The sequence below is a fragment of the Syngnathoides biaculeatus genome, chromosome 4 (genome assembly GCF_019802595.1).
Source record: "Syngnathoides biaculeatus isolate LvHL_M chromosome 4, ASM1980259v1, whole genome shotgun sequence".
Classification (NCBI taxonomy): domain Eukaryota; kingdom Metazoa; phylum Chordata; class Actinopteri; order Syngnathiformes; family Syngnathidae; genus Syngnathoides; species Syngnathoides biaculeatus.
The window spans coordinates 29,443,983-29,456,691 of record NC_084643.1 but is presented as its reverse complement, the minus strand read 5'-3'; the positions used below and the strand labels follow the sequence as shown (position 1 = coordinate 29,456,691).

The following is a 12,709-nucleotide window of genomic DNA, read 5'->3' as shown; positions in this document are numbered from 1 at the left end:
CATTGAAAGGACAAAGTATACATAAAGTTTGTCCAATTCCAAGTAACAGTGAACCGGTATTATTGTGTGTAGTTGAATAGAGTATTTCAAAGCAATAAAACATGTATCTAGGCCAAGGACAAAGTGTTTTATAGTTATATTATATTTCAAGCGTCATTTTTGCTTTTCCTCGTACCCCTCCCACTCTTGTGTGTTGCGTAGGAGTGTGCACTTAGCTAAAAGCATCAGCGTGTTTAGGACCTTTCCTTTACACAGGTACCCCCACCCCGCGCCTCCATTTCTTCATCACTCTCTCATTCCTCCCTCACTTCCAGAGGCCTCTTAATCACTCCGCTCATCTCTTTAAGTGGGTTTTTATGGGGGGCCATCTGGCCAAGGTGGTGCGTTTGTGAAGTTGTACGTCTGTGTGTGATTATGAGCACGTGTGTGTTCACATATCTGTGTGTTTGTGTCTTTCTGGACAGATGTTGCACTTAACTTTTCAAAATGGCAGAGGTGGTGTACTGGCAGCTCCTAAACGTTATAAGTGTGTTCTATATCTCACATAAGCAAGCCCCGGGGAGGGAAGGGGAGTGTGTCCGTTTATTTGCAGGTTTTGTTTTTTGAAATGGTGGGTGTTGAATTCAAAATGCTGCAGCGTCACATTCCTTCCACAGAAAAGTCCTCTCGCTCTACTGCCAGATTTGGCGCTTCACTTGGCATGTGCACAGCTGTGATCAGTATGCACATGCAAAGGAGCAATGGCATCGTCTCACATGCAGCGTTTCTCTCTCACGCCCACGGTTCTGTCTCCCACCCATCCCGAAGGTGAAAACAGCCACTGTGGCAGTTTGGCCCCAGGCATTGGCTCCAGTGGAGCGGCCCCGCAGTCACCTGCTGTCCCGCATGATGGCATCTGTCTGTGCATGGATGCCGGTATGACAGTTCTCTCCTTCTGTTTGTCTTCCCTCACCCCCTACCTTGAAAGCTGGTGCCATTGTGGTGGCGTTGGATTTTGTTCACGTGCTGCCGCTGGCTCTCTTTGCGGCCTCTGCGAGACAAGGCTGTTACTGCCCCTGGGACCACCGACAGAAACGGCTCTTCCGCCAAACAAATTTGCTGTAACTTTATCTGCAATTGGGCCCCGAATTTGAAGCAAATAGAGGCAGCTTTGTGAGGCTCGGGGCAGGGCGAGGGCAGCGAGCCGGGGGTTGTCGGGGGAGGCAGGGGAAATGATACTGGGTGCTTTTATGTCAAGCAAAGTAGGACTCTTATCAGGAAGAGAGCCCAGACAAGGGAGCTACTTCTAGAGGAAACTGGAGCACCTATCACCTGCTTTGCATTTAGATAAAAATTCACCCTGCTGAAATAAAAAAAGGCAAAAAGCAAAGACAGGTACAGACGCATCTATTGGTCTGTATGCACATCTTTCACACATGCACACCACACAGCAGAGAAGTCAGTGGTGTGGTGTGCACACCACTCCAGGTCTCTTTAAATTGCTCCTTTGACTCCGCTTCAAAGAAGCTGTCTTAACTTTTCAAACTTTAGAGTCGGGGGTTCGTCTTTGCCCACAGCAAGGGACAACTTTGAACGATTTACGTTAACATTATACTGCTCTCGTCATTTGATAGTTGAAATATAGTGGCAAGACTGACAGAAAATCAAGTCAGGGTTTAATCACCTGGGATAAAGACTCATGAATGACAAAAATATTGTAAAGTGTGCAAGTGCGAATTTGCAGCTTTGTGGCATTTAAACAAAAGTCATCAGATTTGCCTATAGCGTCATAAAACTAGATGACAGTCAAGAGCATTTGGGTTTCTTGTTGAAGCAGTACAAGAAACGCTGCTGCGTTCTGCAGATGTACAGCAGGGGGCAGTCTAGCACCACTGAATGATACTCGGGGAGTACTGGTCCAAAGCAGGACACAGTCTCTCCCCCTTCTCTCTAGTTAAATCAAACTTAACAGGACTTCTACTTGCTATCTGGCAACACTTAGTGCCAGCATGGAAAATGATGTAAGAGAGATAAAGGCGACCTCTGAAATCCAAACTTCGGTTTCACTCCACTGAGACAGAACGGGGGAAAAGTTTGCCTGGTGTGTGGTTAATGTAAGCCAAAGTACTGAATATTACCCTCCCACAGTGCCGAGGCTCAGAGCCGCGAGGACGCGGGCTGTGTTTTGAAACAAATAACGCACGTTCCAGCTCACCATGAGCAACGACTGCTTGAATAAAACATTTTGACTTTTTAGTGTTGTTGACATCCTTTTGTGTTCAGGGGATTTCTTAATATTGAAGCACGCATCAAAGAATTATGGAATTCAACTGCAGGGATTGTCAAAAACAATTAGGTTATTGATTTTTGCCTCTTGTTAGTCCAGCCAAAATGATCCCACAATGATTTGGCTTTTATAGTATTTGTTATAGTCCATTTTGGTTAGAATTTTTTTCATTTCATCCAAATAAATAAACAACATCAAATTATAATCATTTTTTTATTATTTACCATTGAACTATAGTAATAGTATTATTATACTGCTGCTATCTTGAAATTGCTCAAACAGCACACGATTTGTAAATAATTATATAACGTTTAATGTGATCAAATGTAAGTTATGAATCACATACAATTTATTTGAGTCTTTTCTCAGATCATTCTGCATATTCTATAGAACAAATAATTAAACAATACACAATAGATGTGTATTAATTTAATGATAGTCCTGATAATAACTTAATTAATTTTTAATAAAAAACTATTGTGTGCATTCTGTTCAACTCTTCAATATTATGTGTAAAGGTGAGATCAAATCAAACTGAACTAAATACGTATATATATATTTTTAAAATGGGTGGCAGTGTAGTATGAAAAAGAAAATACTCTCGCCACCCCATTAAAGTGAGAATGGGAGCAGTGTTAGGTGTCTCTCTTGTACGCGTGTTATAACAATAAACCATCACAGACGGCTCCCATAATGCCCACGGCCGCAAAAAGTCATCTTCCAATGACTCCGATATATGGAAATTTACATTGCTTTCACCCGCTTTTTCCGGTTTGATCATCACGTCTTCTTCATGTTTTTGTTTTGCCTCTGCCTTTTTGTGGTCACTGCCATCCACAGCAGGCTCTTTCCCACTCCCTCATCCCAAGGCGAAGAGCATGCAGTGTAGCGTAGGGAGCGATGGGGGAGAGGGTGCTGTGATGGACCAGTCTCGCTGGAAAGGTTCAGGCACTGCAGGGCCACCGTTACCTAGCCGTGGGGCACAGAGACGGGGCAGGGCCATCCGCTTCTGAGCCTGGGTGTCTGGTGGTTGCTCCAGCTGCCCGTCACAATGTGGCCCTCAGCTACGATAACCAAATGGAAGAAAAATGAAAGGGTGACCGCAGGTTAACAGCCTTAAGCAACGCATTTAAAAATATATATACTATATAGGTATATAATAATATACTAAAGAAGGTTTCAGGATTTGAAGAAAACATAAGGACAGTAAGGTGCAGTTTGTCTGATTCAAACAGTGAACATTCATAGAATGACTTCATTTATTTCTCATCATACAATTCCTGCCTGTACTACTATTTATTGTGTATTTACAAAATGAGCAGCATGTGAAGATGCTCGTAATTGTGTGTTTATTTATAGCTTTTGCCACAAGTTGAAAACGAGAGCTTTGTTTGTTTTAGTAAAGTCATGTGTCTGTACAACATATCATCAGACTTGTATTAATTAATGTTACTGATTTTGCACATTTGCAGTCGTTATACTTTGTAGGAAGTTGGATAAGTTGGTATATATGGTAAATAAATATGGTAGTTTGTGTTCAGTGCATTGTTAAGAGTGGCATTGACAAATGACTTGGTTTATTAGTGAAGAGAAGTGTTCCTGTTGTTTTAAAATGATGCCTCCATTCATGATTGCAATTTGGTAGTTTCTTTTTTTTTTTAGGAATATTATTATCCGACTGTGTAAGAGACATTGTAAGTTGGCTCTAAATAAGACAGAAAAGTTGTTCCTTTAGGGACAGTGTACAGTATTTGTTTATTGGCCATCAGGAGTTTTATATATTTGTATGAAAAATACATTAGTTGTGACCATTCTTGGAAAAAAAGTATCTTTAATTCATGCTTAGTTTGTTTTTGCTTAATTTCACATTCAGTTTATTTTTTTTATCCCCATCAGATCCATGGATATGAGTTTCAAAACTTTTTCTTTTGTGATATTGCAGACAATCCTTTTCTTTTTTTTTTTGTCAGTTTCATGTGTTTATGTGTGGGTGGGTGCAAAGAAAATTATATCCTGACGGCTGAGCGATGAATGTGTCCGTGTCTTGGCCGACTCATATTTTAACAGAATTACATGTCCGTGCTCTCTTTTAGAGAATATAATAGAATAGAACAGAATAAGCCAGCATTTTGGAAGCTTTAGTTTTACAGCAAAATGAATAGTATTGTAACTGGAACACAAGGATAAGAATCTTACCAAAAACCAAACCAACAAACAATCTAAATATATCCATCTACATATTAACAATCAAATAATGAAAATTATAAAGTTAGTGTCGTACATGACAACTGTAAATGTATGTGCACTGTATAACATTCTACGTTGATGACTCAATAATTATATAACTGACACATTGATCAATCTTTAGTATATTAGCTTAATTGAAAATGGTCTTGTGAATTTTTTTTTCAAAATGTATGAATTATATTTCCACATTTTCAGTGAATGTCATTTTATTTTCACACATGACACTTTTTTTTTTTATAAATTGTCATGGAATATCCAATTTGCATTTTTGCGAAAATGCCAGTATGAACTGAGTACGTTCACTGTTAATACGACGCCACGAGAAAATAAGCAGCCCTCGTCATTAGCAATTTCTCTTTCCCACAGAGACTAAAAAGACTTGTCAAAGCCAGAATGGCGAGTTTTTATCAAAGGTTAATTTCCAGACAGTGCCTTACTTGTTTGGTGATGAGAGGGGAGGCACAGAGGTTGTGGTTTTGGCAGCTGGGGTGTAGAGGTGAGCCATACAAGTTTTAGTTGGGGTATTGCGGCTTGGAGTGACAGGGTTAGGGACTCAGGGTGTGGCCGGTGTGAGGTCAGATGCTGGAGTTTGAGAGGTTTAGTGAACGATCAATGACCTCAGCCCCTGGGATGATTGGCATAAAGGAAAGAGATTCTGACAGCTCGCACTCATCTTCCACATCATCCTCCTCCTCTGCTCAAGGCCCAACAGAGCCATGAGGGTCAGGGCGTTGAACCCGGCTCAGTGCCACCAGCCCTGCACCTTTGTTAACAGCACCGTCGTATTTTGAGGCTCAGCTCCACGGAGGTTATGATTCTGCATATGAATGTGGGCCATCTCCAATCACACATATGGTCCTCATGTGATCGCCTCACGAGGCTCGGACATAAACACTTCTTGCCACTCTGTTCCCATTCTCACTTTCCATTGAGTAATACTTTTTGTCTTTGCTTTTGCATTCTAGCTCTTTGTCATACTCGTGTGGAACTTTGAGCTCTATATGATTCCGCTGGCTTTGCTGCTACCCTTGGCCTGGAACTACATTCTCATCACGTCGGGCAAGGATACAAGACAAGACGTGGTGAGTGCGGCCTCAGAAAGCTCGCCGATATCCCTCCGCCTCTTTCATTCCACTGTAAAAACCTCTTTGCGGGGACACAATGCACCGTTAAAACTGTGACGCCATTATTTTATGGGAACACGGCTCTCTTGTCTCTTTCACAATATTATCACGTTTAAGTATACTGGTACACTGTTAGATTTACTTAAATCATACGTAATCATTGTGCAACATAGTATAACCTATTCAATGTATAACCCAAAAGACAGCATTTGAAGAGAAACAATTAATGGGAACATGGTAGAAAAACATTTAAAATGCAACTGTAAAATGTATGCAAATGTCAAAATAAATGTCCATATTATTTTAGGACATGAAAAAAATCCCTCTGAGCAATCTCACATTTCTCATTTTGCCATCTTTGAGGCAAAGAAAGGGAAGGAAATAATAGGCAGTTACCTTGAGCTACGTTACGCCACTTACCTGGTGGTTTATTTATTTAATTCATGTATTTTTATCTCTTCTACCAATTAAATAATGTCAAAGCAATGTAATGGGAAACAGACGTGTTTTAATCATGGTCGGGCAGATTTCGGGAGAGTCGAGAGCGAAAGCGAGAGTAAGACTACGGAGTGAGCGTGAACAATGAAGTGATTAATTTTAATAAGTGTCTTCTCTGAGTTATACGTGGAAATAAGCAGCCAACAGACCAGATATTCACTTGCTTGCTCTCTCGCGTGTTTTCATAGATGCATTTTTTTGCCCTTTTAAAGATCATTTTCATTTTAATGGGGTTCAAAACTAATGTTACACTTTTAATTGTCATGAACAAACTTTCAATGGATTATTACATTTTATGATAAAATTAAAAAATATGCACCTTAGAATTACATGCCCTGCTACAACATTAATCTCATATTACACTTACTTATAAATAATTTCTACGCACAGGAAAAAAGAACATTCCATTAATCAATTTAAGTTAGTGTGTACATCATAATTTAGTCTGCAACCTCCACATTGTTGTTTTAGACCAAAGTTCACAACCCTGACAGAGCAAAACTAGCCTTGAAATTTTGAATGGCGCTTTCCTTTTCTTTTAGAAAATCATTTGTACTTGCCTGTAGATGGCGACATTGCTTGACAAAAAAAAACAACCCCCCCATCCCGCCCCCATATATATGTCAGACCAAAACTCTCCATTTGTTCTCCCTACCTGCTAGCTATTTATCTCGCTCTAATGATAGTCCTCTTCCACGCGCTTCCTAATTAAAATGAGACAACAGAGGTTATACATTCTTGTACGTTTCCACTTACTTCACGTATGAGTAAGTGCATGCAACTCCCACTTGATGCAGAATGGCTTTTCTCTCCTCTTTGAAAGGGACTATTGCACCTCAAGTGTCACAGCAATTGGTTGGGAAATTAAAACATGTTGATACAGTTGTAGTGAGGTGAGTGCCTCTTAGGACTGCAATTAACTTCTGTTTGGTTTTAAAATGATTTACATTTTTTTGGGTCCAAATTTCAAATCTAACCTTTCAATTAAAACCCGGATGAGTATACAATTCAGAGAAATCAAGTTTTGTGTCTGTGTACTGCACATCCATGAAGGATAGTGTTAACTTAGTATTATGCAATTTTGTATAGGTTCCTGAAATGTATTTTATACAGTTGTAAATGTCCAGTAGGATATTTACGTGTGAGTCACTCATGGGAGCCCAAGGTACTTTTGTGTATGGGAACATTAAACATAGTGTATTCAATGGAATGAGATGTAATTATGTTAAAAATGAGTAAATAGCATGTCGGTAATTTTTGCATGATTTTCGGATTCAAGTAAGATGAATTGCTCTATTTACAGTGTTTGCACTGTGAACCTTACAATAGATACAATCGGCTACTGTAACTGTGAATTCAAATTTTTCTGCATAGCACACGTGTCCCATGAGTCTTGTCCCTGATTGTTCCCCGACACTACAGTGAGTGTACGACTTATGCACTTTTCTCTTTATCAAGCTGAAGTCATAGTTTCCCTTCCATTCTTGGCAGATAAATGAAACAAATAGAAACGAAGGCAAGGGGAAGAAGCTCTTTAATTGAAAGAACACACCGAGTGATTGTGCTGAGCCCAGCTAGGGTCAGCATCCGGAGCGCTGCGGTTTTCCAAAAGTCTGGGGTGAGGGTAATGCCAAGGCAATGTGTGTTAAACTCTTGGAGAGAGAGCAGAAAGAAAAAAACGTATACGCTTGAGTCCAGACTTCCTAATCAGCTGAAGGGCCTTGATTCATCTGATGGGTTCAATGTGAGGGCCCTTCTCTTATTTTACACCACAACAGCCCTTAGCCCTTCCTCCCCCAGATAAACAAATACTGTTCTTTCTGCATACTGCATTTCACCCCTGTTGTGTGCTTCCATACTGCCTCACAAACAGATCTCAGCACTCCTTACCCTCGCCCTAACCTTGACCAGTACCTGCTAAGCAGTTGCAGCACCCTCAGAACAGCGATTAAAGGAAGCGACGCACTAGCGAGGTCGCTGACCTCCTCTCTTATCATGTAGCACTCTGACCCTTGAATTCTGAGTCCTCGACACCATTCCCTGACTTGCATGTCTTGCCACAACATGACCTCTGAAACAAACAACCAAACGAAAGGAGACGAGGAGGACCTTTTAAGCTTTCTTGACTTCATGTATACACCACTTCATGTTTTGTGATTCTCAAGCAAACCTCTCTGCATTTGCGCCTCCTGTAGCTGGAAAGGGGAAGAAGCCCTTAGTTAATCACCTTCTGCTCCCTTTCTCCAAGAAATTTTGAAACCTCCACTGGTTCTGAGTTTCTATTTTATTCAGACATGTTGTACCACTAACAGTCAGTAGGCAAAGTTTGCTCAACAAGAAGACAATCAGCATCAGCACTGCGCAAAGAATCTAGGTAGCACACTATGTGGGGACAATAGCCTCACACTAAGTAATAAATTCCCACAATATCTACGGAAATATTTTCAATATCAAACAAAGAGCAAAAATACACACACACAGAATCATAAATAGGGATTTGACTTTTGTCTTTGAAGTTGAAGTACTTAGAATTACTCGCCCATACCGAATATTGTAAGAATTAATGCCATTACATCTTCCAATTATGATGATTTTTTTTTTTACATTTTTAATCCAATATTGTTCAGAAACACAAAACAGCAACTTTTCTTGAATGTGGCCAAGATTCCACTCGACATGCCACAGCACAGGGTACCCTCCATCTGCTGTCAACTGGCTTTCATCTGATTGTCCCCCAGTACCCAAAGACAAGTCCAAAAAACACCAAATGCCACGTTACGCGTGAAAGAACTCGACTACCCCATGCACCATGCACATCTTTTCCGTTTACCTTTCCACTAGGAGGAACTGTAATGGAGATCCTTATCTAGGGCCTCACAAATGCTTCAGGTCAGAAATGACCATTCCCGATGTATTTCCTCTCTACTCCTTCTAGCTGTAATGGCTTAATGTCCCAGTACATTATTGCACTGGGGGCTTTTTGATCCAGCATATTTGTGGCTGCTTGCATGAGCATGCACAACGCCCGTTCATTTGACACTCATCCCAAAAGAACCCCCTCCTGGACGTTCCGTTGGCCTAGAAATCCTCATAGCAGATGTTATAAAGGTGTTAATTGCTGTGCAGACATTCATCGAGGGCACATACCGAACACGCTGATGTCTCTTTCTACCACAAGATGACGGGCAATTAGCTCTCATCACAATGGAGGACTTTCCTCTTGATCCTATGTTACAGACCATTGCTTGAGTTCACCCATTGATTCTGGCAACCCATTACAGAAAAGAAGACCTAAACGGCCTGAAAGAATGTCACTATTTAAGATATTACGCCAACAATCTGCTTTAAAGCATGCATATAAATTTAGCTAATGAAAAAAAATCGCGTCTTTAAAATTGATGCCGATAACGCGTTACAAAGCAACTTATAAAGTAATGCGTTACTTTAAAATGTCACCATTTTGACATGACTGAGATGTCATGTATAATCAATTCATAAATACATGAACAGCAGCCTCTAAATCATCGTACAAATCCTTTCACTGAATGCATTAGGAAGATCGTTGTCATCATTATTCTACTTTTTAAAGTTATTCCAATGGGTGGCATGGGGGACACATGAGCAATCGGGAATGGGTCCTTCACTGCACAGATATTGGTGATCTCTTTTACGTCATCCGAGCATGGAGTTCTGTTTGCGTGTGTAGATTTGAGAAAATCATTTTCCTCTTCTGCCATGTCAAAAGCTGTCAATGGTCTTCTCCTGCCTCACATTTAAGGGGAATGAGAAGAGCCGCTCTGACTGGGCAGGATTGATCACGCCCACAGCACCGCACACGTCTATCTTTTCGACGTGCTTGCCAACTATGCTCGCCCGTGAAATTACCAACACCAGTCCTCCTAGTAGAGTTATGTAAAGCGTCTAACAGTGGACCTTTTTTCACCAAGCTGTTTGCCAATTTCTCCGTAGCCATTTCCAGTCATGTGGAGTTGTACAATTTTGTCTCTGGTGTCTTTGGACACCTCTACATACAGTACGTGGAGTGGAGGTGGACTTTTAAAGGTGGACTAACAGGTCTTTGAGGGTCAGAATTCTAGCTGCTAGACAGGTGTTCCAATACTTCTTTGCAGCTGTATCACACAAATACATCATTAAAAAAAATCATACATTGTGATTTCTGGATTTTTCTTTTTAGATTATCTCTCTCACAGACCCCTCCATGATTTCTAAGTGGGGAACTTACAATATAGCAGGGTGTTCAAATACTTATTTTCTTCATTGTACGTACCAATTGTAGCAAAACCAATGAGACACTACTAGGTGTCAATGTCGCTCTACAAACACCTAATTAGGTGTTTGCGCTCCTTAAGCATTTGTAAAAGTGTTGTATTATTCAGTTGTTTTATAAATCTGTGATAAAGAAGAATGTCAAATGTTATTTCCAACCTTGTCTGTGCAGTTCATAATGGTTTCAGGATGGGACAATTTGATGGTAGAACAAATTAAAAATGTACAACAGATTTTGAAGTTTGGAGACTCCACTGTAATGTGCATCTAAACCCTGCAGCCGTACTTGCACAAGTTTCGTATTTACTTTCTTGACTGTGAAGCAGTCAGTGTGACAGCAGTGTATTTCTCATTTGGAAGTCAGTAATAATGTATAGCTTTGTATCATTTGAGAACAAGACTTCATAGCCATTTTTATGTAGTCTATTTTCACCCCGAGCTATCATCTCAGAAAAAAACAGCGTCTTTAAACACACTGTGCCTTGACATCTGCCCTCATTAAGAGCCCTGCACAACACTGGTACAGAAAGTAAATATTATAAGAAAACTGGGAGGAAAAAGAGGAAACAGCCTATTAGAGTCACACTTCCACTTCCCCGGATAGAAGCGGCAACTCTGAAAAGTAAATGAATGTCGAAAAAGAGGATGGAGTGGGAGCAGGAGACGGGAAAAGAGACATAGGGAGAGATGGGGCGACAGAGGAAGTAGAGGAAGAAGGCGGCGGCGGATGGCAGGCGCTCCTCAGCGGAGAGTCAGACATGGCATTTGGTGACAGGTGACAAAATCAAAAGGTCATGTCACTTTTAACTGGGAGTGCCTGTGGCCCACTGATTTCCCTCGTGCCACCCCGACACCGCAACGCTCATCTGCGCTCATCTGGCTGGCTCTCTCTAACTCTGCTAAACTAACTGGCAGAGAGGATGGCAGACAGAAAGACGGGCGATGAGCTGAGTTTGAAGCGGGACGGGAGCACCGGGAGCATCAGGAACGCCACTGCCGGATCCTCCCAGCCTCCTGTTTCATCATGTCTGCATGTTGCTTTCTCTTCATTTCCATCCATTTGTCTGACTCCCTTCATCATCGTGAACCTTTGTGACTGCCTGTGCTCTTTGCAAACACCAGCTCTTGGTGTCTGCCTCACTTTTAGCTGTTGTTTTGACGATATAGCGAGCCTGTTGTAGACTTTCATTTTAGAGATTGGGCTTAAATCCGACAGAAAGTGGGTGTTTATACAGTTGATTTAACATCCAGTGTCGATTCCAAAATTGACTAAAATATATCAAGACAGTCGCATCAAGAAAAGCCAAAAGGCGTCCACAAAGCCGAACAGTTCAGTTCAGTTAAGCTTGCCAACATTTGGTTTGGAGCAGCAGCCCTGATTTGTCTCAATCAAGGAGTGTGTATAATTTCTCCCGAGTGAAAACTGCATTGAGTATTCAGATAGTGGGACATCAAAGCAGCAAAGAGTTTTCAAACCTCCCACAAAGGGCAACGGAGGACAGCAGCTGCAGACATCCAAAATTTTCTAGCCCTTCGGCTTGACCTGACTTTTTATTAAAAAATAATACTGCACAGGATTTGTTCGAGAAAATAGGTGGTGATGATTCCTTGTTGATCCGTCAATATATGGCAATAGCCTTTTTTTTTTTTTTTTTTTACACAAAGACAATGTAAAATTGTCCCAGCAAAGTCATAACGTATCTGGTATCGATCTGTTTTTGCTGGGAATGCACAGTTAACACTTTTTTCCCAGCTGAGTGCTTTCAGTACATTTGAGTATTCACCCAGACCAAGTAATGCCATTACATCTTGCAATTGCAATGAAAAGGTTTTATCGTTGTCTAATATTGGTCAAAAACAAACTTTTTTTTAAACATGGGATGGGTATTACTCAAATATTTTTATATAACATGCCACTAGACACATTTTAACCAACAAAAACATACTTTTGTAACCGTCATCCCACTCATTAAATTTAAATATAGCCTGTGCAACAAGGCATTTCAGTTCTAAAAAAAAAAAAAAACAAGTGTGACAGGAGCGGGAGATGCGGCTTGAAAAACCCGGTTCTCTCCGGCAGCCTGCCGCCACAACTCCCGGAGTGGCTGCCTCTGTCGCCGACCGAGCGGAGTTCATCCATTTTGGAGAGCATAATTTATAGTCTGCTTTTCTGTTGTCCTAATTTACTTGAAAGTACCTCCAAAAGGCCAATATGGCTCCTACTCCACCTGCCAGGAATGTATACAGTATATCAGGTTGGTAAATCGGTATCTGTGTCGTAGTATCG

General features: G+C 41.0%; 1 protein-coding gene across 1 annotated transcript in view; it reads left to right on the top strand.

Moving 5' to 3' along the window:
- The window catches only part of LOC133499730 (multiple C2 and transmembrane domain-containing protein 1-like), a 119,424-nt gene that overhangs the window by 75,044 nt on the left and 31,671 nt on the right, over window positions 1–12,709 (top strand). The window contains exon 16 of the mRNA XM_061818030.1: window positions 5,479–5,595. Coding sequence (XP_061674014.1) covers window positions 5,479–5,595 — 117 coding nt within the window. The remainder of the gene's footprint in view (window positions 1–5,478; window positions 5,596–12,709) is intronic.